This window comes from Poromitra crassiceps (assembly GCF_964638095.1).
Source record: "Poromitra crassiceps genome assembly, chromosome: 15".
NCBI lineage: Eukaryota > Metazoa > Chordata > Actinopteri > Beryciformes > Melamphaidae > Poromitra > Poromitra crassiceps.
In genome coordinates, this window is record NC_139634.1 from 32,307,259 (window position 1) to 32,334,409 (window position 27,151).

At 43.7% G+C, this 27,151-nt stretch overlaps 1 protein-coding gene across 1 annotated transcript in view; it reads right to left on the reverse strand.

Moving 5' to 3' along the window:
- Positions 1-27,151, reverse strand: part of tenm1 (teneurin transmembrane protein 1) — a gene marked incomplete at both ends in the record, with an annotated part of 168,880 nt that overhangs the window by 43,492 nt on the left and 98,237 nt on the right. The window contains 4 exons of the mRNA XM_083651861.1: positions 16,468-16,700; positions 21,566-21,586; positions 22,346-22,598; positions 23,039-23,182. Of these exons, the coding sequence (XP_083507987.1) occupies positions 16,468-16,700; positions 21,566-21,586; positions 22,346-22,598; positions 23,039-23,182 (651 nt within the window). The remainder of the gene's footprint in view (positions 1-16,467; positions 16,701-21,565; positions 21,587-22,345; positions 22,599-23,038; positions 23,183-27,151) is intronic.

Consider the following 27,151-nt stretch of genomic DNA (forward strand, 5'->3'; position numbering starts at 1 on the left):
AAATGCTTTGGAGTAGAAAGCTGTGTGAGAGGCTGAGGGGTTTGGATCAGTGTGGAGCGTCTGCAGATTATGTCTCACTGTTTAGAACATCAAACAAACACAACCAGCTCTATCAATACAGACTCTTTGCCCAACACACCATCACAACAAGCCGCTGTGGCTCTGCGACGGTGGAGGAAATAGGCTCAGAGGGTAGCAAACCAAAAAAAAATCACTAACTGAAAAGGTGGCGAGGATTCACACTAAACTATGAGAAACTATCATCGTAGAGAGATTGTTTGTGCAGTTTTCCTCGCAAACAAAAATACTTCTAACTTACAAAGACATCTTTCTCGACGAGCCGGAGGCATTATGCGCTTGCATGGAGCATCTTTTGTCATGGATAGTTGGCTTTGCCGTTATATTACCCCCGAGCCATATGAGAGGCCACTTCCCCATTTTCCACAAGAGCCGTATGAGCGCTTCAGCGCGGGTTTGGACCGAGCCGTGGCCACTGGACACTGCCTCTGTTGTTGTTTTCCTCCTCTCTGAGAGCTGCAGGTGATAATGGTACCCAGGTGCAAACACTTACTGCAACACATGCACGCACACACATGCACACACACATGCACACGCACACACACATGCACACGCACACACACATGCACACACACATGCACACGCACACACACATGCACACGCACACACACATGCACACGCACGGGCAGTGCCAAGCCAAACTGTGGCTGCCAGCATCACTCTCCTTATTCATCTTTCTGTCAGTGTGTTTAAAAAAAATCAAAGTAGAAAGAAAAGAGCTGCAGTGTTTGTGAGTTCACCATCTCTCCTCCCCTCAGAACCTCCCCCCCCCCCCCCCCCCCCCCCACCGAGACAAATGCCTCCATCTGTGTGTGTGTGTGTGTGTGTGTGTATGTGTGTGTGTGTGTGTGACTGTGCATTGTGAGATTCACCTGGAGTAACTGCGATGTATTCCTGCACGGTGGCGAAGTGCCACTCCCCCTGTCAGCTTGCCAGGCTCCCAGTGGAGGCTGACAGGCCCGGGCTGCCAGCAGCAGCGGCCATCTCACCCAGTTAAAGGGGACACACATGTCACATCACCCCATGATCAGGCTGACGTTGTCAACCTGACAGCGCTTTAACAAGGCACCCATAACAACACCTGTCCCTTCACCTGGAGAGGCAGAGCAGGTCCGGCAGCCCCGCCACACATTATGCAGGGGTAATTCTGTCAGTCACAAACAAACAGGCAGGCAGACAGACGCGCGCTCAGCTCAGCTCAGCTCAGCTCCCTCAGTCACACAAACATACGCGGCTGCCGGAGCCTTTGGCCTTCAGCCTGCATGTGTTATTGACTCAGGGCTTCATTACACACACAGTGAGTTTCAGTAATCTCCCTGAAGCTCCCCCACACACTCCCACTACAAAGGTAGCTGTCAGTCTGCATAGCGCTCTAACCCATACAGGACATGAATAGCAGGGTCTCATTTTTTTTGTCAGCATAAATTGGCCCTTAGTAATAAGTCCTTTGACGTCGTATTCTTTGGTCCTTTGCAAATCTTGGCAGTGGGCTGAAGATTGTTTGATACCTGGAGATTAGGCTACCTTCGTGTCCTCCTTTGCCCTACGGTGGTTTGCAGCACACTGTGTGAACAGGCTGAGGATTGGATCAAGACCAACTGTCACTACCCGATCTGCTCAACTGTCTGATCTGCTTCAACTGTCTGATCTGCTTCAACTGCCTGATCTGCTCTACTGGCCACAGTGCATGCGTGAGCAGGTCCGCCATCTTGCACAGCTACGTTACGTACGGCGACTTCACTTGGACAAAAACGTCACAGGAAGTAGTCTGTCCACTTTACACACATTGGCTAGCTAGCTCCTTAGCCAGCAAACAAACATCCTTTATATGTTTCAGATAACTAGCACTAAGTAAAGAAAACCGGCCGGGGGATGCGAATCGGGTAGTCAAACTTGAATGCTAAATAAGATGGTTTGTCCAAGTGGCGTAGCCGTACATAGCTATCCAAGATGGCGGAGCCGCTCGTGGATGCGCTGTGGCCGGTTGAGTAGATCGGGCAGGTGAGCAGATCGGGTAGTGACACCAACTTCTTGATATGTCAACATCTTTCAAACAATAAAGTTTCAGCTACAGTATGACCTGATGTCTGCTTTACCAACTCAGGCTCAACTTTTCTCAGCATCTGGGAGAAACAGAAGTCTGTGGAAAAACGTCTTACTGTGGCAGCTCACTGATCCATGTCTGCTCCTCTAATTACCATGCATGCTGCAGTGAGAAAATAAGCTGCAGTAGAAATAGCTTGACTCCATGGCATCTCTCTATTTTGCATTGTCATAGTGTATGCTGCTGTTTGCCTTGACTCCATGGCATCTCTCTATTTTGCATTATCATAGAGCAGGGGTGGGCAACTGGCGGCCCGCGGGCCCCATGCGGCTCACTCAGTGTGGCCCCTGGGTCAATTTCCTTTTCTTCTTCTTTTTTTTTTAACAAGGCGGACGTTTTTGGTTAGGTTAGACCACCAAAATCGGTGTTTTTATTTTACCGTACAACCCAGAACATGGCGCTAATGGCGTTAGTATTGTCCATCCACATACTATTTAACGTTAGCATTTGAGCTAACGCTATTGTAACAAACTATATCCAGGATGCACATTCCACATGAACATTACTAATCTGATTAATATCACATACCGTATTTGGGTGATGTACCCCATCAAATTGCTGTAGTGGGCTGTTTTAAAGCTAGAGCAAAGTTTCTGGTGTCATCTGAATAGAAGAATTACTAAATTTTGAATATGAAAAATATAAATGTTGGTATAATAAACTTTGATTACCAGTCCTTTTCATCAAATTAGTAGCTATAATTGGGAGTGATGGTGTTACAGTAGTAGGCTACTGGTGGAAGTGCACGGTCACAATCTGGCCCTCTGGTAGCGAGGAACGCCCACAAATTGTTATACGGCTGGCACGCGAGTGGGGTAAAACCGCCCATATATCTCAATGGGCTGACTCACCAAAGGACGGTGCTGCGGCTCTACACTACAGGTTTGGGGATATAGAGCAGGTACATAGACATCTGTTCAGATGTGCGTTTACTGCGGGGGTTAAATCCCTGATCGTGTCTGCCTGGGCTGGGCTAGCAGCTAAATACTTACTCTGCTGAATGGATAGAGAGGGAGGATTTACCCCACCCTGACCACGCCCCCAGCCAGCTAACCCAGCGTCTATGACGAGACAGCGCCTCAACCTATAGAGTATGCTGCTGTTTGCCTTGACTCCATGTCACCTCTCTAAATAGCATGACTCCATGGCATCTCTCTATTTTGCATTATCATAGAGTAGTATGCTGATGTTTGCCTTGACTCCATGGCACCTCTCTAAATAGCATGACTCCATGACACCTCTCTAAATAGCATGACTCCATGGCATCTCTCTATTTTGCATGATCACAGAGTATGCTGCTGTTTGCCTTGACTCCATGTCACCTCTCTAAATAGCATGACTCCATGACACCTCTCTAAATAGCATGCCTCCATGACATCTCTCTATTTTGCATGATCACAGAGTATGCTGCTGTTTGCCTTGACTCCATGGTATTTCATTATCATAGAGTAGTATGCTGATGTTTGCCTTGACTCCATGGCACCTCTCTAAATAGCATGACTCCATGGCACCTCTCTAAATAGCATGACTCCATGGCACCTATCTAAATAGCATGACTCCATGGCACCTCTCTATTTTGCATTATCACAGAGTATGCTGCTGTTTGCCTTGACTCCATGGCACCTCTCTAAATAGCATGACTCCATGGCACCTCTCTAAATAGCATGACTCCATGACACCTCTCTAAATAGAATGCCTCCATGGCATCTCTCTATTTTGCATGATCACAGAGTATGCTGCTGTTTGCCTTGACTCCATGGTATTTCATTATCATAGAGTAGTATGCTGATGTTTGCCTTGACTCCATGGCACCTCTCTAAATAGCATGACTCCATGGCACCTCTCTAAATAGCATGACTCCATGGCACCTCTCTATTTTGCATTATCACAGAGTATGCTGCTGTTTGCCTTGACTCCATGGCACCTCTCTAAATAGCATGACTCCATGGCACCTCTCTAAATAGCATGACTCCATGACACCTCTCTAAATAGCATGACTCCATGGCACCTCTCTAAATAACATGACTCCATGGCACCTCTCTAAATAGCATGACTCCATGGCACCTCTCTAAATAGCATGCCTCCATGGCATCTCTCTATTTTGCATTATCACAGAGTATGCTGCTGTTTGCCTTGACTCCATGCCACCTCTCTAAATAGCATGACTCCATGGCACCTCTCTAAATAGCATGACTCCATGACACCTCTCTAAATAGCATGCCTCCATGGCATCTCTCTATTTTGCATTATCACAGAGTATGCTGCTGTTTGCCTTGACTCCATGGCACCTCTCTAAATAGCATGACTCCATGGCATATCTCTATTTTGCATGATCACAGAGTATGCTGCTGTTTGCCTTGCTGTGTGATTAATTCATGTGTGTATCATTAATGCAGGAATGTCCAGGGGCAAAGACAAAAGCTCAGTCAATGTGAAATGAAACACACAAGCTCTAAAAAATGTGCACACATGCACGCACTCACACTCTCTCTCACACACACAGACACACAGACACACAGACACACAGACACACACACACACACACACACACACACACACACACACACACACACACACACACACACACACACACACACACACACACACACCAAACTAAGTCTTGGAGCTAAAAACAATGTGACAATATCAGATGCCCTTGTTTTGCAAAGTAGTGCTCTATTTTAACCAACAGCAACAATGATAGTTGACCCTCGGAGAGAGAAGGCAGCCACAGGGCTAGTTTAATATGCAGATGAGGTGAGGGACTGCTGCACACCGCAGGACTTAGATACAAAACACTGACTTTTCTCTCTCTCTCTTTATCCATTTCATTCATTCCCTTTCTTTCTATTTACCTCTGTTCCCTATGTCTCTCTCTCTCTCTCTTTCCGAGCTGTCTTTGTCTCTCCATCAATTGAATCCGCTCCCCCTCTCCCTACCTCCCCCCCCCCCTCTCTCTCTCTCTCTCTCTCTCTCTCTCTATGAGAAGCAACAATAACTTTGCACTAAATGCTATGGGAGCCAGAGGTAGAATAACAATGGCATATTCATGCCAAAGTGATAGCACGGAGCAGCTGGCATGGAGGCTACACAGCAGCCCTAGGAGATGTTACAACTTCACCACAGCAGCCAGCAAAATAGAGCTTTGGCAGATGCAGGAGATGTGGAACGCAGGCAGCTATGATTAGCACTGTGCCGGTAAGGATCCTCTGAGGCCACTCCCACTCATATGACTCTGCTGCTGGAGTAGGAGTTGGGGACCAATGTTTGCTGAGTTAATGGCTGCAGCGCAGCGGTGTTGCTAAGAATGAATGCTTGATTCACATTGATGAAACCAAACCAGGAAGAGCTCCTGTGTACACTGCCGTATCCTCGGCCATCGGTATGAATCGTGAACGACGCTGCCCCCGCTGGGTGGAGATATTAGTGCGCCTAAGCTGCTTAGGTGTCAACCATCAGCCAAGACAGATGACGTGTTCAGCATGTGGGCCTGGCTCTCCTGGCCTGAGTTTGGTGGCAGAGCAGCGATGTGCCGTGTGTGAAGCATACTTATCCCTGGCTGTGACTGTTTAGCTCTCTGGCGGCTCAACACGTAAATAACCACGAGCGCTTTAAAGCCCCGCCGTTTCATTCAGCACCCCGGCCCCGCTATCTCAACTCTGATGGCGTGCCTCACAGCTGTGGGGCTGAGCGAGGCCAGGACAAATGTGTTGTGTGTCTGTCTGTCTGTTTCAGAGAGAGAGAGAGAGAGAGAGAGAGAGAGACACACACACACACACACAGAGACAGACAATGAGAGAGAGAGACACCCACACCCACACCGAGCAGAATAGAGGGAGGGAAAAGGGGGGATAGGGAGAGGGAGGCAAACAGGGCAAGAGGGAGATATGTGGTGGCAGCATGTCAGCTTCTGATAAGGGCATTAGTCTGCCCCCTGTGGGTCAGAGTAAGAGACTGGCGCTGCAAGCACTCACAATAACATGAACACATACAGGACACACACACACACACACACACACACACACACACACACACACACACACACACACACACACACACACACACACACACACACACACACACACACTCCTCTGTGGATGTCAGCATTGCTGTCTGGAAAAAGTCAACAAATAATAAATAAGACCTGCACATGGCAAACACGAACAACCAAACTCAATCAATGGGCTCACTCTCTGAACTCAGCCTCTGTCCACACACACACACACACACACACACACACACACACACACACACACACACACACACACACACACACACACACACACACACATTCATGCATGCCTGCATCCACACATGCACACACACACTAGGGCTGTGCAAAAAAATTGATACAGCTGAGTATTGCAATATATTTTTCCACGATACTGTATTGATTTTCCAACCCCTAGTAGCAATACATTAAAAGACATCATTCAAGTTTTTAAAAAGATTTAAAATGTCCTTCAATTTCCCTCAATCCCTGTGATCAAATAACCTACGACCTCCGCTCCGGTAGATGTCAAAATAAGGGTTTGCTATAAGAGTAGCATAATGTTACCTTTACAGCTTTTGCTGCTCCCAACCATAGTTGGGGAAACCTCTGTTGTGTTGTGCTAGTCTATTTTAGCTTAGCCTGGCTCATAGCTGCTAACATGTTTTTTTTACCGAGTCCGGACCCATTTCTGCAGTGGAGAACTGACACTTTATTTTGGTACAGCAGCGACCATAATGCACGGGCTCTCGGTGACGTATCGTATCGTGAGGTCCTTGCCAATACCCAGCCTTATAGCACACATGCACACATACATGCGGTTATTTTCCAAAATGAGGCAGTTCCTCTGCAATAAAGTAGCCCGGCTTCATGTTGTGTAGAAGAGGGAGTCCAGCGATGCGAGCCGAGGCTGTTGGCTCCCGTGGGACTGACGCCTCTTTCATGTCAGACATGGGATCCATCTTGAATGGAGCAAGGCCTTTTATTTACTCAGCTAATTGAGTGTGGAAGCGTACGTGGAGCCAACTCTAAACAATGCCCCAGATCTTGTATTCACAAGTGAGTGTTTGAAGGACACGGGGATAATCCCTGCAGCTTACACGCTATGGAGAGACTATAGACTTGGGCACCGGCAGTCTGCTCGACAACACTCGCAACAATGTTGTGTTGGTTGAACTGAAATGATGGATTACTTATTCAGCGACTGTTTGCCCGTGTTGTAGCAAACGTTATGCGACACACAGCGGGGCTACAGACAGCAGCTATATCAAGGCCAGAGCAGCGGAGAGATGATTCATGGATGAGACAGGAGGAGGGATTGGAAAGAGATGGAGGGGGGAGGGGAGGGGTGGAGAGAGGAAAGGCTGGCAGCCAGGCGCTCGCCAGAGGACAGAGACAAGATCAATGGCAGAGAATCACACAGACACAGCTTCAAAAAAGAAAGTGACAGATACGACTCTGTGAAGCCGACCACTCATTACCATTGGGAAGAGGGTGTGTGTGTGTGGGGGGGGGGGGGGGTAGGACCAGCTGTGGCAGATGGATGACAGGGAACAGGGTGCTCTAGGCAGAAATGTCCAGAGCCTTTCTAAGAGCCGCTTAGTTGGAGCACAATGGCCACAGAAGAGCCTGTGAAGTCAGGGAGTATAAAGTACCTGACCCTGGAAACAGGAGTCTAGGGAGAGAATATTCAATTAGTGTACGAAGGCTGAGATACAGCATGTTCTAAGGTATCAAGGGCACATAGTGAGGATAATAGCCATCTTTCAAATTGTGGCAAGGATGGACAACATCCCTAAAGCATTCTTCTTCGCCTTCTCTCCTCCCTACGTTGTTGATTGATGGCATGAATATACTGTGGGGAACTTTGGAAGTTTTGGCGAAAGATAAAGTTCCGCCAGCAAATTTGGACCTAGTTTGTATTTACTACTAGCGCTGCTGACATTTGAAGAATGTAGAGACACCTCTACAGTATATTTGTCTACTATGCTCTGTATCGATTCCTACAGGCTCCCTGCCTCCGACTGCAGATTGCTGCATGCTAGCAGAGTATGAGTGACAGGAGAGGCCATGGAGGGCCGTGGGTGTAGCGTGAGTGACGGGCCTGTGGATAAATCTCTAGTGCGAGCCGGGGACTAAGAGGTGGCCAGGTGCGTGGGAGTGATTGGTGAGGGAAGTTGACACAACTTGACAGAATGCATATTTCTTCTTCCTCCTGGAGGCACATGCTACACTGTATCCCCCCCCCCCCCAAGCCCAATCCAGATGTTAGCTGTTAGTGTACACCAGGTGTACACAGTTACTTAGTTTCTCTGTTGTTTCTCACGATAACTTACGATGAGATAAGATGTAAAATAGCAGCAGTATAAAGCTGCGTTCACACCGACCTATTCAAGTTTTTCGCTGGCATCGAGTTTACATACAAAGTCAATGCAAACGAGCGATTGAGCGTATATTCGCCGGGGAGAAAAATCGCTGGGCATCCGAGCGACAGAGACAGAGCGATAGAGTGAAAATTCGCTCGTCGCCCGAGATGAAATATCCCAACTCGAGCGAAATTACGCTGGCATCAGTCGCTCACTGTTCAACGCTGATTGGCTGCCGTGTGAGAGCGAGTCAAGGATCACACTGGCTTGGAACAAACCGCTGGTTTATTGTGTGGCAACAAACCGCATTGACAGCTGATTGACAGGCTGACAGCTGACATGAAGTGAAGTCTGGTATAGAGCTTGCGTTAGGAGCACGCTGATAGGTTTAGCTAGTGAACAACTACGGTGGATCGTAGTGGACAAATATCATGACATTACGTAACGTTAGAGCCCCCAGATGTCCGTCAATTATTGTGCCTGTTGACGAGCGATTTAAACAGAGCGACAGAGCGATTCCAAAGGGTTGAATCGAGCAACAGAGAGAAAAATAAATATTTCGGTGTGAACACAGCTTAACAGCACAACTTATTGAGACCAAGAAAAAAAAACTCCAGTAAACATAAACATAACATAAAACGATGAAAATATCAATATATACTATAGGACAAAGCAGCGTGACGTCACTTGCCACCCAGAAATGCGGAACCCTGCGGCAGTTAATAGTATGAGTTGTGCCAAACAAACGTTAATATCTCAAAAACTATACATGACATCGCTTATATTTTTGAGTGAGAGGAGAAGTAGCTCAAGAGTTTGATGTATAATATATGCACGTCGTGTTAAAGTTGTGTGAATTGTCGCAGTTTTTTTAATGTAAACAGTTAGCCGGCTAGAGTGAGACATGCAAGCCTCGCGCCACTTGGGCTCCATAGGGTTCCATTGCCGCTGCCACCCAGTGACGCGGTTTGTTTACCAAAATGCTGCTCGGCTGATCCCTCGTATATATAGACTGTATAAGCTATATACTGCACATGATGCAAAAGATATGCTCATAGCCACATGAACAGTGATACAGAGGGCCATACATACAGTGTCCTTTGTGCGCATGTGCACTGAAAAAAAAAAGTGCACCATATCAAATACATTCAAATGACAGATGTAGATAACGGCCCCCTATTCTCCCACAGGCCTTTGGCGCTAAAACGGGCCTTAACCGCAAAAAAACGTGCCTTGCGCCTGTTTTGGGACGATATCAATATGGCTTTACGCTGCCAAATGCGCTTTAGGCCGAATGGGCGTGGCGCAGTCCCAGAATGGGCCAAAGTGGGCGTGTCGGCCTTAAATCTCGGCGTACTGATATCTTCGCACCTGGCGTAAATTTAGCGCTTTGCGCCTTTGAAAACCAGGCCTATTCAGTGCGCCAGTGCTCTTCTGCCTCTCCCCTGTCACCCTTCTCTGTCTCTCTCTGAAACCAGGCCTATTCAGTGCGCCAGTGCTCTTCTGCCTCTTCTCTGTCACCCTTCTCTCTCTCTCTCTGACTCCCTCGCTTAGACAGGCACAACACACTTCCCATATAGGAAAAATAAGTTGTAAGTTGTCTGGCCTGTCCCAGCATGCATTGTGCTTCTCCATTTCGCTACTAAATAGCAACCAAATGAGGCGAAATAGATATAAAAGGTTGATCTAAAATAATGTGTAATGGTAACACAGCCTGCAATTGTAGAACATTTCAATATTGGACCAAATAAAACATCGAAATTAAAACACCACCCTAAGTGAAACATATATGTCCTCCTGGGGCTATATATATCCCTTGTCGATTTAACGTGATTTAGATAAGTGACAGCGGAACGCGCTTCCTACTGTCATCTGCTATACTGTGATGTCCGCTCCAATAACTTGGCCCTACTTCACATTTAGTTTTACAATAAAAACACATTTATGCAATGACTTTACATAATGTAGGGTATATTTATGTGCATCATTCTACCTGCAGCAGGGGAGAGAAAACGATATCTTTCTGGACAAACTTTCACCAATATAAAATGAATCTCATCATATAGGGATAGGCTATATTTTTCTAGCTGATGCCTCTAGAACATTCTTTTCACTTTGATCTTGCTATAGTGTAGCATATTTACATGCTTGCAGTATTTAAACTGCAGTTAGATTGGTTTGAGAAGCATAATAATATGGAATAATAGCCTATAATGGAGACAGACAGACTGGATGAAGGGAGGGGGGGGGGGGGGGGGGGGCAGAGCGCTTGGCTTTCGTCAGGTTTTGCGGGACCACTGGAATTGGAGCTAAAAAGGCAAGCGTGCGATTCGTTTATTGCACTTATCCAATGAGCATGACGGTGCATAATTTTACGCCTAAAATGCGTGGTTGTAATGCTTTAGGCTGCGTGTAGCGCCAGCACGACGATATCAAGTGCGCTGGTCCACGCCCACTGATTTGCGCTGCGCCAGGCGCTCGGCCTAGAAACAGCGCCGATGCAACGATAGGGGCCAACATGTACAAAACGTACAGATTTCGATATGTGCACCTCTGTATGGCTAGCTTATTAAAAACTCAAGATGGAGGCACCATATGCTCAGCAAAGTGACTGTGTAACGCAGATGTGTATTGTTGTGTATTGTCATCATCAATATCATAATCAGACATATTTGTGGCTGCAAGTAGCATTATGCATGGGAAAAAGTTAGAGATATGTACCAATTCATATGCAGACAATGTACAGAAATACACCACTTAATTATGTATACCTCCACATTTATGCAAAAACAGGTCCTTTCTCCAGACAGCGAGTCATGTATAAATAAAGCCATACACAGTGGTATATAAATATACAGCGCACATATAAAGCCTGCTGACAGGGTGGGGAGAGGTGCACCTGTTCGACTGAATGTCAGAATGGGAAAGACTTACAACATGGTATTATTTGTCCCAAATGTGTTGGTTCCAGCATCTCAGGAAGGGCCGCCCGCCTTGAATTTGCATGTACTAAAGTGTCTAGAATTTACTGAGAATAGTGTGACAAAGAAGAAGGGGGAAAAAAAGCATCCAGTCAGCACTGCAGCACTCCTATAGGCGACAGCGCGTCATTGATGAGCGGGGTCAGAGGCGACTGGTAAGATGTGTTCAAGCTGACAGACGGTAGCAGACAAGTAATAAAATAACTGCTCTGTTCAACAGTGACATGCAGAAAGGGCATCTCGGGGGAAAAAACAACTCATCAAACCTTGAAGCAGATGGGCTACAACAGCAGTAGAAGACAATGCCATGATCTTCGGTTAGCAACTAGGTAATTTAACACGTGAGAATAGCGCGACAAAGACGAAAAAGCGTCCAGTCAGCAGCAGTCAATGAGCGACAATGTGTCATTGATGAGCGGGGTCAGAGGAGACTGGTAAGATGTGTTCAAGCTGACAGACGACAGCAGACAAGAGAGAAAATAACTGCTCTGTTCAACATTGACGTGCAGAAAGGGCATCTCGGAATAAACAACTCATCAAGCCTTGAAATAGAGGGGCTACAGCAGCGGAAGACATTGCCATGATCTTGAGTTAGAACTAGTAATTTAACATGTCTATTGCTCTTACATATTGTTTCATTGTGCTTAGGAAAAAAGTGCAAATCCTTCATCATCTTGTTCAGACAACACCCTGCTTTTAAGACACAAAATAAGTATGCTTGTTGTGAGACTGGCTTATTGTTTTACAAATAGAGCAATAGTATTGGATTGCATTGTAAAACAGTGATAACGTGCTTGGCAGCACAAGCCATTATGGAATATGAAGTGGGCAACACGAGTAATTTGTAAATTAATTACCTTTAAAAGTATCTTTCCCCAACACTGATAGTTACAGAGACTGGACCGGTTTGGAAAAACATCGCCTGGTTGAATCCCATTTTCTGATGGCAGGCTCAGAATTTGGCATAAACAGCGTGCATCCATCTTACTGTAGCAGGTCTCAACAGCCCAGACTGGTGGTGGTGATGTGATGGAGCGGGGAATGTTTTCTTTGGAGGAACAGTTAAGTACCATTTTAAAGTGGCAGCCTACCTAAATATTTTAGATATTCGAAAAGGGACATACATGATATTTTCCTAATTTTATAGGAGAGCAGAGAGAGTTTAAGTGATTGCATCTTTTGTAATCAAAGCACAACAAAGTACAATTCATACTTATCCAGGGCTTTTAATAAAGTGAATAGTCAACATTAAAACTACCTAAAAATGCATATGTCATATCCAGTGTTGAGCGTAACGCGTTACTGTAATAATCACATTACATTTGTCTTTAATGAGTAGTGTCACATTACTAATAAAACACTTATGTCGTCACTTGCGTTACATAGGTCCTTCAATTATCGGCAGGATCAGAATTTAATCTGCAGGATTATCGAGAAAACATCAACGTGATTGCGCAACACAACAGCTGACGTCTTTTTGGTGCTAGAATGGATGGGCTGGAGCGACGGGGAGGAGTGACGATTGGTTAGGTTCAGGCCAATCAGAGGCAGAGTCGTCCCTCCAAGCTGAGTTGACCTGAAGCAAGCAGCCGCTAACGTCAAAAGCAGAGATAAACAGGCTTATTGCATCATCAGAGGAAATGTTGCCCATATGTTTCTACAGTAGAATCACTGTCTTTCAGAAACATGCAGAGATCATGTATGTCCTCCTTATTAGGATGCATGCATCTCAGCTGATGTTGAGGAGTAACGCAAAAGTAATTTAACGAGTAGTGTAACAAATTACTTTCTCTGGGGAGTAATTAAGTAAAGTAAGGCATTACTTTTTTTTAAGTAATGTGTAATGTGTAATACATTACTTTTTTTTTTTTTTTTTGCAATTATTGGTAATTCTATTTTTGCATTCCATCTATGTGCGTAAGTAACATGTTTCATTCGAATGATGCAGAAATGTAGAATTGAGGAATTACATTTTAACCAGCCCAAGATAGTCATGATAATTTATTATATTAATCAATTAATTACAGAATGTAAGCTCAGATAACAAGGTTTCCTGCTAACTTTCAACTACCATAGCTAATAGCATATTATAATGACATGCATAATAGATTATAGCACACTCAGAATGCGTAAGACAGCATAGATGTAACTTGCATTATTTCTCTATGTTCTTGACTAGTTTTCCTTCAGAGATTGTATGACAAATATAATAGTGTATTATAATACACTGACTTTCAATATGAGGCTCATCGGTCACCCTATGCTTCAGCTGCACAGCCTTGTTTGAACTAAGGTAATTATAAGTACTCAAAGTATGCTAAAATCATCCATGGCACATCATGTGTAAGTTGTAACTGCATGTGTTGTTGAGTAAATGTCTAGTAGCCGGATCATATAAAATGAACCATACAAGCTATCATAATACATTATATTCCCTGCAATGCAACTCTGATGCATAGCCTAAGTCAGCAACATAAGAGGCTACCGGTAGTTATTTTAATTAATTATAATTGACATTGTCATAACATGCTACTACCGCTTCTGTCTGGATAATTGCTATAGTTAGGCCGATACGTGCAGATAGCCTCATCCTAATGATTAAATATGAAGATCAAAGTCATATTGATCTATTTTGCAATTATGAAGTTTTTTTTTTACCTTTATTTAACCAGATAAAAACAACTGAGAATTAAAATGATGGGTTCATTTACCACAAATGTTTCAGAATAATTCATAATTCATTAAACATATGCATGTAAGCCTACTACTAATCACTAATTCTTAAATTCCCTTGTTGTGATAAGATTCTGGTTCTCCTTTCTCCGTCTCGAGAGGTTATGGTGCTTTTCCACACATTTATAATTATGCTCTATATTCTCTTTTGTGTGAAGTTTTAGTATTTTTAGCATTGTCGTGTAGCCAAAACTGTAATGCATCACTCAGTATATGAAGAGGGTGTAAGTGGTGATTATTAGGAGAACAGCCAATCTGAGGAGTATTTGAGGGAAATTAAAATGATTGCTAGTGCCAAAGAGTTACCCCACATGTTTGTCTTTTTGCTTCGGGTTAAAGACAGATGATAGTGGAAAGCCAGCTGATTTGAATGAAGTGATATGCAAGCTTTGCATAAAGAACCTTTTAGCGAAAGGTAAAAATACAATGATCAAACGCAGAGCATTTAACAATGATCAAATGCAGAGCATTTTCCATTGATGTCAAGAGTAAGAAATATTATGTGCAAAAGGTGCAGTCAGGGGCATTCAGCACGGCGGGGAATGTACTGACCCAATTTCCACACAGCTTAAGCTGGACAAATTCAACATGCTCATTTTTGGACCAGAAACCTCAAGGTATAGTGGCCTACATTAGACATTATACTGCCCTTCACTTGTTTGTTTTGTGTTTGAATATTAAGACTGCTTTATATTTGAGTAGGTTTGGACTCGTAGCCAGCGCTATTTCAATCACATCTTAAGAGAGTTCTTCTGATCAATGATGCCTTATTTTTGGGTGATCTTAATTATGTTTTATCCAAGATTATTTTGAAAGAGGGGCAGAAGGGTGCTAAGCTGTTATTTGGAGTAAATTAATGTAATTTAGTTTTTTTTTTGTGTGAAATTCATTGCCTCTTTGGTGTATAAATAATAAATAAATAAGTGCCTAATAATGAAGCATAAGAATATCATGAAGAAAGGCATGCTTATTGCTTTGAAGAATGTTAAAAATAAAACTCCTTGAAACACAAGGGAGTTGTAATTGACTTTTGTCTGACATGATAGAACATTCATTCATTATGCCTGTTGTACAAGAATTAATAAATTACACATCCAATAATTAATAAATGGCACATGCAAATTCACAATGTCAGATAAGGGTCAGACTGCAATGAAAGAATGTGCCTGAAAGAGGGCAAGAAGGCTCCACCTCCAGGCAGGAGGTGAATTAGCAAAAAAATAACATCTGCAGTGATATAAAAACAACCACTTGAGTCCCAATGATATTAATCTCACAGTGTCAAAAGTGATAAAATCCTATCACCTGATAAAATGGACACAATATCATCATGTGAAAAAACTGATGTCATCCACCCATCTTACAGTCTGCCCTTTTTCAAATGGACACTTCTAGCAGGGTGATGCCCACAGCTCAAGATGCTTTCAGGATTATGAGAGTGGCTTTAGTTGACTCCTGAGTCCCCAGATCTCACCCCAATACAGAACCTACAGTATGGGATGTTGGCCGAGTGAGAGCTCTGCCCAAAAATCTGCAGGGACTGCGTGTGTACGCTATTGAGTCTGCATGGACCAGGACGAGCGCTTCCAGCACCTGAACTCAGGATGTGCTGTAGAATATAATTCTCTTTGCACATTCCATTTATAAATTTAATTGATCAATAATGGGATTTTTTTTGTGGGGGAATTCTTAATTCTTAATTCTTAATTGAATCATGTGTGCCAGAGTCATTCAGCAGGTGGTGTGGGTCACCCTGCCTTAAAGAGCTGCTAAGCCATCTGAATTCATTTCATTAGTCTGGGGTCTGGGATTCCGTGGATGGAGAGTTTCAGTGTCCCGATCATGTTCTAAATGCTGTTTCAGCTTTTGCACCCTCCCCAAGGAATGAGTTATGATTGAAACACAGACTACAGTAGGATATTGAAAATCAGCTTACAGTAAAAAAAAAAAAAAAAAAAAAAAAAATGCATTATTGGTATAGTGGCCTTAGTTCTAACCGGTGTGCCTAAGTGTGTGTACCTGGCTGTGCCTGAGTGTATGTAAGGATCCCAAAACTGATCACAAACAGTTCAAGCTAATGTCGTCCAGGATAGTTAGTACAAGCGTTTTGCTTGGCAAATTAAGCATGCTCAAATGCAACAGCATGTAGTGGTAGGCTACAGCGATTGTAAGAGTGAGTTTCTTCATGTATATGGTGTCTCCAGCCTCTCTTACCTCGGGGGTTGTTGAGTGCAGCCTCTGTGGCCTTGCCTCCCTCTCCGCAGTGGCTCTGGTCGAAAGGTAGACACTGCTCCCCGGTGCCTGCCACCACCTCCAGGTTACGGGCAGGGTCTTTTGGCTGCACCAGGTTCCTGACCCGGTACACCCTGCGGCTGCTGGTGTCAGACACGTAAAGGACCTCCCCCATCGGGTCCATGGCCAGGTAGTACTTGTGAGCTGGACTGGTACTGGGAGAAGGAATACAAGGTTAACGGACAGTAAAGCTCTATAGGGAAAGGAAAGGTATAACGTTAAGTATCACAGCAACACAGGACATACTGTAAGAATATCTGTTTTATGTTACTAAATCTCCAGGAATATGCAATATTGTGATGCTGTATTTTTCTTAGAGTATATATTTCTCTTAAGTAATTAAATCAAAATTACAAAGACAACCCATATCAGTTTCAATGTCAAGCAGTAATATATATACAGGTTTATTCATCTATCTATCTATCTATCTATCTATCTATCTATCTATCTATCTATCTATCTATCTATCTATCTACTGTATCTATCTATCTATCTATCTATCTATCTATCTACAGTATCTATCTATCTATCTATCTATCTATCTATCTATCTATCTACAGTATCTATCTATCTATCTATCTATCTATCTACTGTATCTATCTATCTATCTATCTATCTATCTATCTATCTATCTATCTATCTATCTATCTATCTATCTATCTATACATTTGGCAATGTGGACTCTGTCTGTCTGTCTGTCTGCCTGTCTGTCTGTTTGTTTCAAGAATTTTGGCCGGCCACAGCTATGCCGTTTTACGTGCGATTGGGCTGAAACTTTCAGGAGGTGTAAAGAGCACCCGTGTGGGTGACCTGATGGAGCCTGATTCTTTCATAAGGGCAGATTAATTGCCCACTAAGGCTGACTGCCCTAAGGCTGAGGCTATAGTTCAGTGATGATGTCATCAGTGATGATGACAAGCTGCAGGGCGAGGATCTAGATGCCTAGTTTAGAAAAAAACCCTTGGGATGAATCATCTCATTTCCGAGGGGTCCTAACATGCAAAAACAAGACAAAAAAATCAAGGAATTACAATAAAAAGGAGACAAGACAGTCAATAAATCGACAAAAACACTACAACTATGACAGTTAACACCCAAATATCAGGAAGATAAGATAAGGAAGATACGTAAGTGTCTGATCTATAAGTGGTCTGACAATCACCACTTTTATAATATAAAAGTGGTGATTGTCAGATCACTTAAGCACCATGAGGAAACGAACAGAGTTCCAAAGAACACATCATGGTGCCTGAATTGCAGGTGAATTGGTCACAAGAACTGCAATATGTGTCATGATCTTGAATCAATTATTTGTGTAAAATGACTGCAGATACGATTTATTTCACCAAAGAATCACCTTATTATCAAATCCCTCCTGCGTTTTCTATCCATCCATCCATCCATCCTTTTTTGATGGACATGTCATGAACTCAATTGATTTTGTGAGCTCAAGCTCAAGTTTACATTGTTATTTGGTTATAAATGTGACTATACTTCTAGAATGACTCAAAAGCAGGTCGATACGGTATGCTTTCTACCAAGAACATTTTCATCTTACTCTGTGGCCTAATCATTCATGTGTGTCTTATGCAGAAAGGTAACCACACTCTTGCTTTTGTTTTTAAAAAATCCCGATTTGTTTTTATCCCATTTTTATCCCCCATTAGTGCTAATTTTAATTTATTTATCCTGGTTGCTGCTCCACCCTCTGCTCATCTGGGGAGAGCCGAAACTGGCTCCATGCTTCCTCCGAGACATGGGCAGTTAGCCAGCCGCTTCTTTTCACCTGACAGGGGAAGCTTCACCGGTAGGACATAGCACGTGGGAGGATCACGCTATTCCAACGAGTTCCCCTCCCTCCTTAATAACGACCAGAGGAGGCACCACATCAGCAACCAGGATATTGCATGTTTTTGGTGTGGGGTTCCTATATGAAGGAAACCCCCGGGAGGCACGGGGAGAACATGCAAACTCCACACAGAAAGGCCCTTTTGACGACCCCACCCGAGCGGGGAACCACACTCTTGTTAACAGTAGTTTTAATTCCAGTTCATTACTGATAACTAGTGACCGGTGGCATAACCTAGATAATAACCAGCGAGTTGTAGTCAGTCCAATTAAGCCATTGTATCAACAGTAATGTCCAAAGTTCACTATCCCAGAGAGCACCTTTTTATCCCACTTAAAACAGCACAACTTTTTCAGGGACCAGGCATTTTAATTTTTATGCTCTCCTTAAGAAAATCTTTAGGTGGTCGTCTCTGAAATGGTACCACCTTTATCTAGTTAGCAACTAAAAAGAATAGAATATACACCCTGGAGGAGGACATCTTAATGTCAGTGCCCCTGAGCCCCTGATGTTCTCAAATTCTGGTACAGCCTACAGTATGCCTGCTCCTTATTGGATACCTGAGGTATATTGTATATATTATAAACTGTTACAATTAGATCAAAATGTATGTTGGTGTAGGACTTCCGTAGGCATACTGTCTATGTACAGTATATACCGGTAATACACTGCTATAAAACAATATCAAGAAAATCTTGCACAGGTTTTGATTTGTAAAATAATTTTGAAAGAAAAAAGAGGGTTGTCAAAAATGTGTGCTGATTATGCACAATATGGGGAACAAAATAAAATCTTCTATTCAAAGTTGTGGACATGCCAAAACCTATTACGAACGTACGTCTATTAACAATTTTAATTACACTCAAAGAACACAGGCTGCTAATTTCATTAGGGTACTTCTGTCTTGCTGCTTTGCAATGAAGAATAACATCACAATGCAGCAATCCTGAGCAAGATACAACTACATGCATATAACCTAAAATCACAAATATGATTGAATTCGATGCCCTCTTTTTTGTCATTTTTGCTTTGTTTGAAAGATGTCATGCAACAAAGGTGCCAGGCCAGAATCAAACCCAGGACATCCTCATTACATGGTACACGCCTCAGCCAAACCTGCCTTCAGGACATTGTTCATTGTGTTTTTGCTGGTTGGCTTACACTGTATGAGAAAGATGTGTGGAACATTGGCCAAAATAAGAAGAAGTCTATTCAGAAGTAATGTATTGTGTAGACATAAAGCCTGTACTGTATAATTCATGTATCACAGTGATTTTGATGGAAACGTGATTTTTCTCGTGATTTTGACGTAATCCCCCAGCCTGAGATAGCAGTGCACATTGCCTTCATTCTGAGTGTGAGCTGCACACCTTGTAGAAGAGTGCTAATTGGCATTACTATAGACAGACACGTGACTTCATGCCTCGCTATAGTCTACATTAATGACTTCAAACCTTTGATATGGTAAGAGCTATTATTTAAGCTTCAACAGTGTGCTTGGCATTACGTGTGAGAGGATTTAAATGGAGCACTTTGATCATTTTTAACTGACCAAAATCCTAGCAATTAGTTGAGCAAAAACAAAAACAAAACACGACAAGAAATGCCAGGCTGCTGTCAGTCATAGTGTATAGTCCATTAAGTGCATAACTGTTTACAGAAGTCTTCACTGAACTGTACATGCATCATTTATACTTGATCCTAAGAGAGTTATTCACAGAGCTGCAAAGCATGCTGCTGCCAGCAGCATATGATATTTGTTGGCGCTCTGGAAACAAGCAGTAAAGCACTGCACGCTCCACAGTAACTGATTAGACATCGCTTCACCTGTCCTCACCTCAATTAGAAGCTCACAACGCATCTAGCCAGCGGAACGCAAATAAACAACAACAACAACAACAACAGCAGCAACAGTCCCACTCCACTGCCTCGCCTGTTCCCTCCCCCACATAACGAAGCGAGCCATCAGAGCTGATAGTGATCTAGCTCTGGTTCCTGACTGTCTCTCTCGGTCCGCCATCTGCGACTTCCTCTCCTGCTTTACTCCTCGCTGAGACGCGAAAGAGTGAAAGAGTGGAGAAGGGTTTTTACGGTGAGTAACAGCCCAGGCAGTATTGCATCCCCTTGGAGGGCGCCTTGTTTTTGAAGCCCCGTTGGCTGATAGGCACTTTGCTGGGGAAGAAAGTGGACTGAAAAGCTTTGAAAGCTGAATCAGGATGAATAATTAATGTATTTGTACTTGGGAAAACAATAGTATGGAATAAAGGAGAAACACTAACATGCTTCTAACGGAAAGGAAAGAAAAGCTGCTGTGTGGAAGAGGAGGACGTGCAACTAAACTGTATCTAAACTAAGGGAGAGAGTGATAGGATGGGGAAGGTGTATCTAAACTAAGGGAAAGAATGACAGGATGGGGAAGGTGTATCTAACCTGCCTCGGGAAGAATTCAGCTCATAAGCTTGGAGTATACAGTAGAAATGTATTATGGACATGTACCATACAGGCACATTTACAGTGTGTTCTCACACATATGGACATATCCACAAGCTCACACATGCACGCGTGAACACCCTGCCAGGTTCTCCTGCATGGTGTGGAACTCTGCCACGCTACAGTAGAGATGCCATCTATAGACTAATCCTCTCTTTTCAAATTGGATAAGCTCTCATTCTCTCTCTCACACACACACGCACGCACACACACACACACACGGCTCGATATAACGCCTGATAGTGGTACACACAAACACGCACATTTTCATACAAACACACACACACACACAAAATCACATCTGTCTACCATCAGGGCTCGGTGCCAAGACCATGCCAGGCCACCGCCGTTTAGTCCAGCTGAGGAAGGGAACGAAGCCCAGCATCCTCCAAAGCGACCTCCAGCAATCTTCTAAAACACGCAATCCTTGTCATTTTGGCCGGTTTCCAAATGCAAAGTTTAATATCATCATCTATCTAGTGAAATTAAAACAAGGATTTGATAGATCTGACCTTGACCCGAGGATATGGAGATTTTGTTGTTGTTATATTGGCATCAAACAAAACAATGAAGAGGTTCTGCGAGGCCATTTACAACATGGCCATTACAGTACTTGTATCATGTTCTCTAAAGTGCATGCACACACATATGAAAAGGCAGTGTTCAATCACTAATTCTCACCTGTGTCTGGCATCCCGGTTCCTGATAACAAGCCACGGATGGAGCGTTTATAAAGAAGAAAAGAGAGGGGAAAACGATCATTTACGACAATAACAAGAGTCACTCAAAAAGTCATAGACTGCATTCAGTCAGTTGTCCTCTCATAAAGCAAGATTAGGGTTGATTTAGATCGCTGTATTGTTACACATTAAATATTAACCTCAACAGGAAGCCTTTCGCCATTTCCTCCCAGAGGACAGGAAAGTATCAAATACAGACATTATGAAACCTCCGTCTGAAGCAGAAATATTATTCAGAGATGCAATAATAAGAGAGAGTGAGAGAGTAAAGTTACATAAGGAGAACACTCTGCAGGACAGATGATGGTGGAATCCCAGTGAGATGCTACGCTTGAGGAAATGCAGAGATAGAGAATGTAGTGCCTGCAGCACAGCAGGAGACATCATGGTCGTAATCCACAAAAAAATATCTTTGTTCTCTCAAGTCCTAAAGTGGCAGTTTAGAGAGTCTATGATGTCGGAAACCCTCAGACTCGGCTTTTTCATAGAGAAAAACGTCAGAAAGCATAGAGAATCAAATAGATCCTAATCGCAGATGCCAACCGGAGCTAAAGCCAAGCTAACGCATATAATCAAAGACCATTTTATCGAGCACAAGTACTGTAGATCCAACGCTCAAAATCCCAAGGCATCGGATTAGCATTTCCCTCTAGGAGATCCCTGCCCGGATCTATGCAGCTAAATGTATCCCACGCAAACCCAACAAGATCATCCCTCTCACTTGAGTTCCAGTATGGTTCTGGTGAATCCGTCGGGATGGACCCTGCGGATGAAATTGAAGTCCCCCAGGTAGAGCGAGCCATCCGGGCCGCAGGTTAGTGCCACCGGGGCAAACAGCATCATGTCCCGGGCGGCGCCGCTGCAGCTGGGCCCGCACGGGGGGCTCCGGTAGAAACCGTTCCCCATCACGGTGCTGATGACAGGGGGCTGCTGGGACAGGAAGACATTTTCCCCGTTTCCCTTGTGAAGGATTCCTGGGGACAGACAAAATGCATACGGATTCAAATGCCACATTTAGAAGCTTTCCAGGCTTGAGATACACAATATGAAAAAACAATAATTATGCTACAGATATGCCCAGAATCATGAAAAAGTCTGCAAGAGGTCTTTTATCCCAGATGCTGTTATTTTATTGAATTCTTTACCCGAATCTCACCAAGTGGGCATGGAGAAACTGCACTTTTTGGACTTTTTTTGTGTAATTATGTATGGGAATATACTACCGTAGTAACATTGTGCGTGTGTTGTGTGGTTATATTGGGTATTTATTGATGTATTCTATTCCATTATATTCTATTCTCCTTCTGTATAACACATCTGAATATAGGAGCATGTGTTGGAAGCGGTTTGGCTTTTTGTGTACGATGATGTGTTTTTCTTATATATATATATTGTGTACATCGCCCCTACTCACCACTGCGTATGTTGAGAGCGTGGTGTTTGTCCAGAGACCATCCTCCCAGGTTAGAGGGGATCAGTTCAAATCCCTGCATCAGAGCAGTCCTCCTCTCCCATTGGATAATGCCAGGGCACGACTCATACTCGTAGCCAACCGATACTGAAATTGGAGCACGCGCGCGCACACGCACACACGCACACACACACACACACACACACACACACACACAGGTTTTTTACTACTATGTACAGCAAACATCAGCCTTGCTGTATAAAACACTGTCTTCAGTGAATTAATGTGATACAGTCTCATAGTTATGGAACATGGAACAGGATGATGTACCAGGATGCACGGCACGCATAAGCACGCACGCACACATTCCCCATCTCCCTCAACACTAGAGGTGTACAGAGACATCATTATCTGTATCTGCTCAACCAAACAAAATGATCTGAAGATGAAAGACGCACAGCGGCTACAGTACCAAAAGGGTCTTTTTTCATTCGTGTTTTACCATTTCATTTTCTGTCTTACAAATGAAACGGTAAAATCAAGTTATTTACATGTCAATCACCTGGCATTATTTGTGCTTTCCTGAATAACGGATACGGGTACAGTACAGTACATCCCTACTCAACACTATTATTATAGTGAATGGTGAGGCAGATGAAAGGCTTGTAATGAGACCTCATCAGTGTGTGTGTGTGTTTCAGTGAGATCAGGGAGACGTGGGGGTGTAATCAGAAGGAGCACTACAATTATCTGCCTGGCCTCTCGGCTGTAATGATACACTGTGCGGCGCTCCCCACTGCAAGAAACACCTACTAACAGCATTTTCTCTCGCTCTCTCTTACTTTAGCTAGATTAAATATGTCCGGTGGTAGGCGAGTGCTTTTACCTCTACACTACCGAGACGCCCCCTGTTACAGATATTCCTTAAATAAATACAAAATGAAAAGCAATTACCGTAAATTCCGGACTATAAGCCGCACCTTTTTTCCCGTTTTTTGGCCTTTTTTGGCCCCTGCGGCTTATATAACGGTGCGGCTTATCTATGGATTTTTTTCAAAAAAAAAAAAAATCTCTCTTTTTTAGCACTCTTTCTAACTATAAATCCTATATAACTATAATAAGTTTTAATTTCCTCTCTTGCCCTCTTTTCACCACACTGTATGACACTGTATGACACTGTGTGCACTGTAAAAAACAACACAGGTGGTGTTGTGTTATGTTGTTTTGTTGAAATGTTAATAAATGGGAGCTTCCTCAAACAGCCATCTCTTTACCCTTACATATGGTAATTAAACATTAAAACACACACAAAAAAAAAAAAAAAAAAAAACATTAAAACACCCGCGGCTTATAGTCCGGTGCGGCTTATATAAGAAAAAAATAGTCAACTTTGCAGGTGCGGCTTATACACCGGTGCGGCTTATAGTCCGGAATTTACGGTAGATTTCTTTCATTACAAAAATCCTTCAAATTTCAAACAACTCAGGTTAACTTTGACTTGGTATTCATGACTTGAGACTTGACACAGACGACTCAAACGGACTTGACTTCTTTTGATTAAATATTTGCATTTTTATAGATATTGAGAAGTTAGGTTTTGTTTTCGACGTGCTCGCATGACGCGGCGGAGCAGCAGAGGTGGAGGCCAACGCAGGAAGCAGCTATCATGGAGGGGGCTATTCCAAAAATAATACAATTTGTATTCAAGGATTATGTTGTTGATGCTTTGTCGTTGTTGACAGTTGTAAGAAGACACAGCGGTATTATATTATATATTATTATATATTATATGCAAGGTATGCAGCTCAAAAAACCAGGGACATGACTAGTACTAATACATCCACCTTCATCTGTCGGTACAAAATAGTGTACATTGGGAGCAGGATCCTGCGGCACCCAATGCAAATCTCAAGGGAGCAGCTGGTTTTAACTAGGCTGGGGCATTCAAAAAATAAACTGCAGGACCCGCAATTTAATTCTCCCCTTGTTTGCTAGTACCGAGTGAGTCATCTTCTCGGACATACACAATCTTTGGCAGTGTGCGCTAGGCTATCCTGGGTCAGAGCCATATATATAGAAGAGTCGCGACATCTCCGTTCACTCCAATGGACCCGTTTTTTTTTACTCTCAAGACAGCAGCGCTGTTGAGTTGCAGCAAAATGGACAGTTTGTGATGTACTTTGAAAGGGTCCGACGTTTAAAGAATCAAATTGTACCCTATGTGCTTTATTTTAGCATTCAAATGTAGCGCGAGGCGAGCCTCCTTCCTAGCTATTCATTGGCTACTGAGTCACGCATTTTGGACCTCCGGTGACGCCACTCTCTTACTAGATTGCTCTGGCCTGGGTCTGTGAGTTGCTAGGCTACCACGCCCCCTCGTCACAGGCAGGCTGAGTCGAGAGAAGAGCACAGAAACATTTTTGTTTTCCTCAACGTGAAACGGGGGAATACACACAACGTAGATGGAAAAAAACGGCTGTTCAGATATCACACACCCAGAGCCGTTTAACGTTTCACAACCCGGCAGAATGGCCACGGTGGACAAGAAGATTCAACAGATTTCGGATCGCTTCAGGGAGCAACGAAAAACAAGAGGAATATCAGGTGAACCCTCTATTATCCAATGGGAGATGCAGCTGACGATGTTTTAGCAGTTGAGGAATATAAGGAGGAATATGAGGCAGTTAAAAGCAGCGTTTGAACTGCACTACATATGAAAGCATTTTTGAGAGACACCGGTTCGATGTAAGTTGGGTCCTGTGCGATCCCACAAATAGCGGGCGCTTTTAACGTGGCTGCGGGCGGTCAATAACACACATATAGAGGGAGCGGGCGGTAATGGTCAGGAATCCAGTGGGAGCGGACGTGAGCAGGATTAAGAAAACAGTCCTGCGTAGGGCTGTATTATAAAAGCGTACGTGAATGTGTCTTTTTAGCTAACCTGTTGGATGGTCAAACGCTGGTCAAACCCTGGATTTTCTCATTTCTGAATGTCTGGGACATTTCTGGGCATCAAGCTTTTGGCAGCATGGTGTGTGTGTGACTGCAACCAAAACCACTGCTGAATCCTTTTATACCTTTGGTCGTTTTCACACCTAAAGGTCCGAACCAAATTCATGTTTTTGTTACATTGTATACATTTGGTCCCGTTAGGTTTGCTGTCACATTGCAATAATGTGAACGCACCAAAGAAGCGTGTCTGTCTGTCTGTCTGTCTGTCTGTCTGTCTGTCTGTCTGTCTGTCTGTCTGTCCCTCCCTCCGTCTGTCTGTCTCTCTCTGTCTGTCCATCTGGCTCATTTGCACTGAGATGTCCCCCTGTTTTGTCGTATCTAGTTTGGGTCTGTGTGTCTGTGTTTTTTCCTTACAGTCTATGCAGAGGCGAGGAGGCAAATATTCCACATTTGTGCAGCTTGTGAAGCTCACGCTCCTCAATAAAAATGAGCAAATAATGTCTTTATCCCCAGGTGGCATCGCTCTGCCGTCCCCTCATATCCTCTCTCATCCCCGCGAAAATGCCTGGAAAGTGTCAACACTGTTTTCCAGTTGACTTTTTATAACATCGTCGGACCATATTTCAATTAAAAACGTGGTCTCCTCCTCTCCCCGTGCGCTAGAGTGGCTCCTTTTTCCTCTGACAATAGCCTGGCGAAACTTCCTGCAACGTTAATTGGTCCGAAAGTCCGAACATCCAAAAAATGCTTTCACACTGCTAACAAACGGAACCATGGTCCAGTTTGATCCAGACCAAGACCTGGCAGCTAGCTACCGTTAGCGTAAATTCATGAGTATAAAAGCTTCTCTCTCTCATAAGATGTACACTAAGCAGGCTGCAACAGTTTTCAATCATGTCGACAATAAAACTCAACTTTTCATGACCACGTTTAACTAATTTAAACGGGGAGATCATCAGAATTCCCTCGATTGATTCTCACCAGACCTACACAGTAACTCGGGACTTGCTTGAGACTTGAAGGTAACGGCTTGAAGGTCGAGACACGTGCTTGTGACTTGCACACGTGTGACTTACTCCCACCTGTGCTAAATGATATCACACTGCTCACGGGAAGCGTGATTTGGTAGAAGGTAGAAGGTGATGACAGCCTGACAAGAAATGC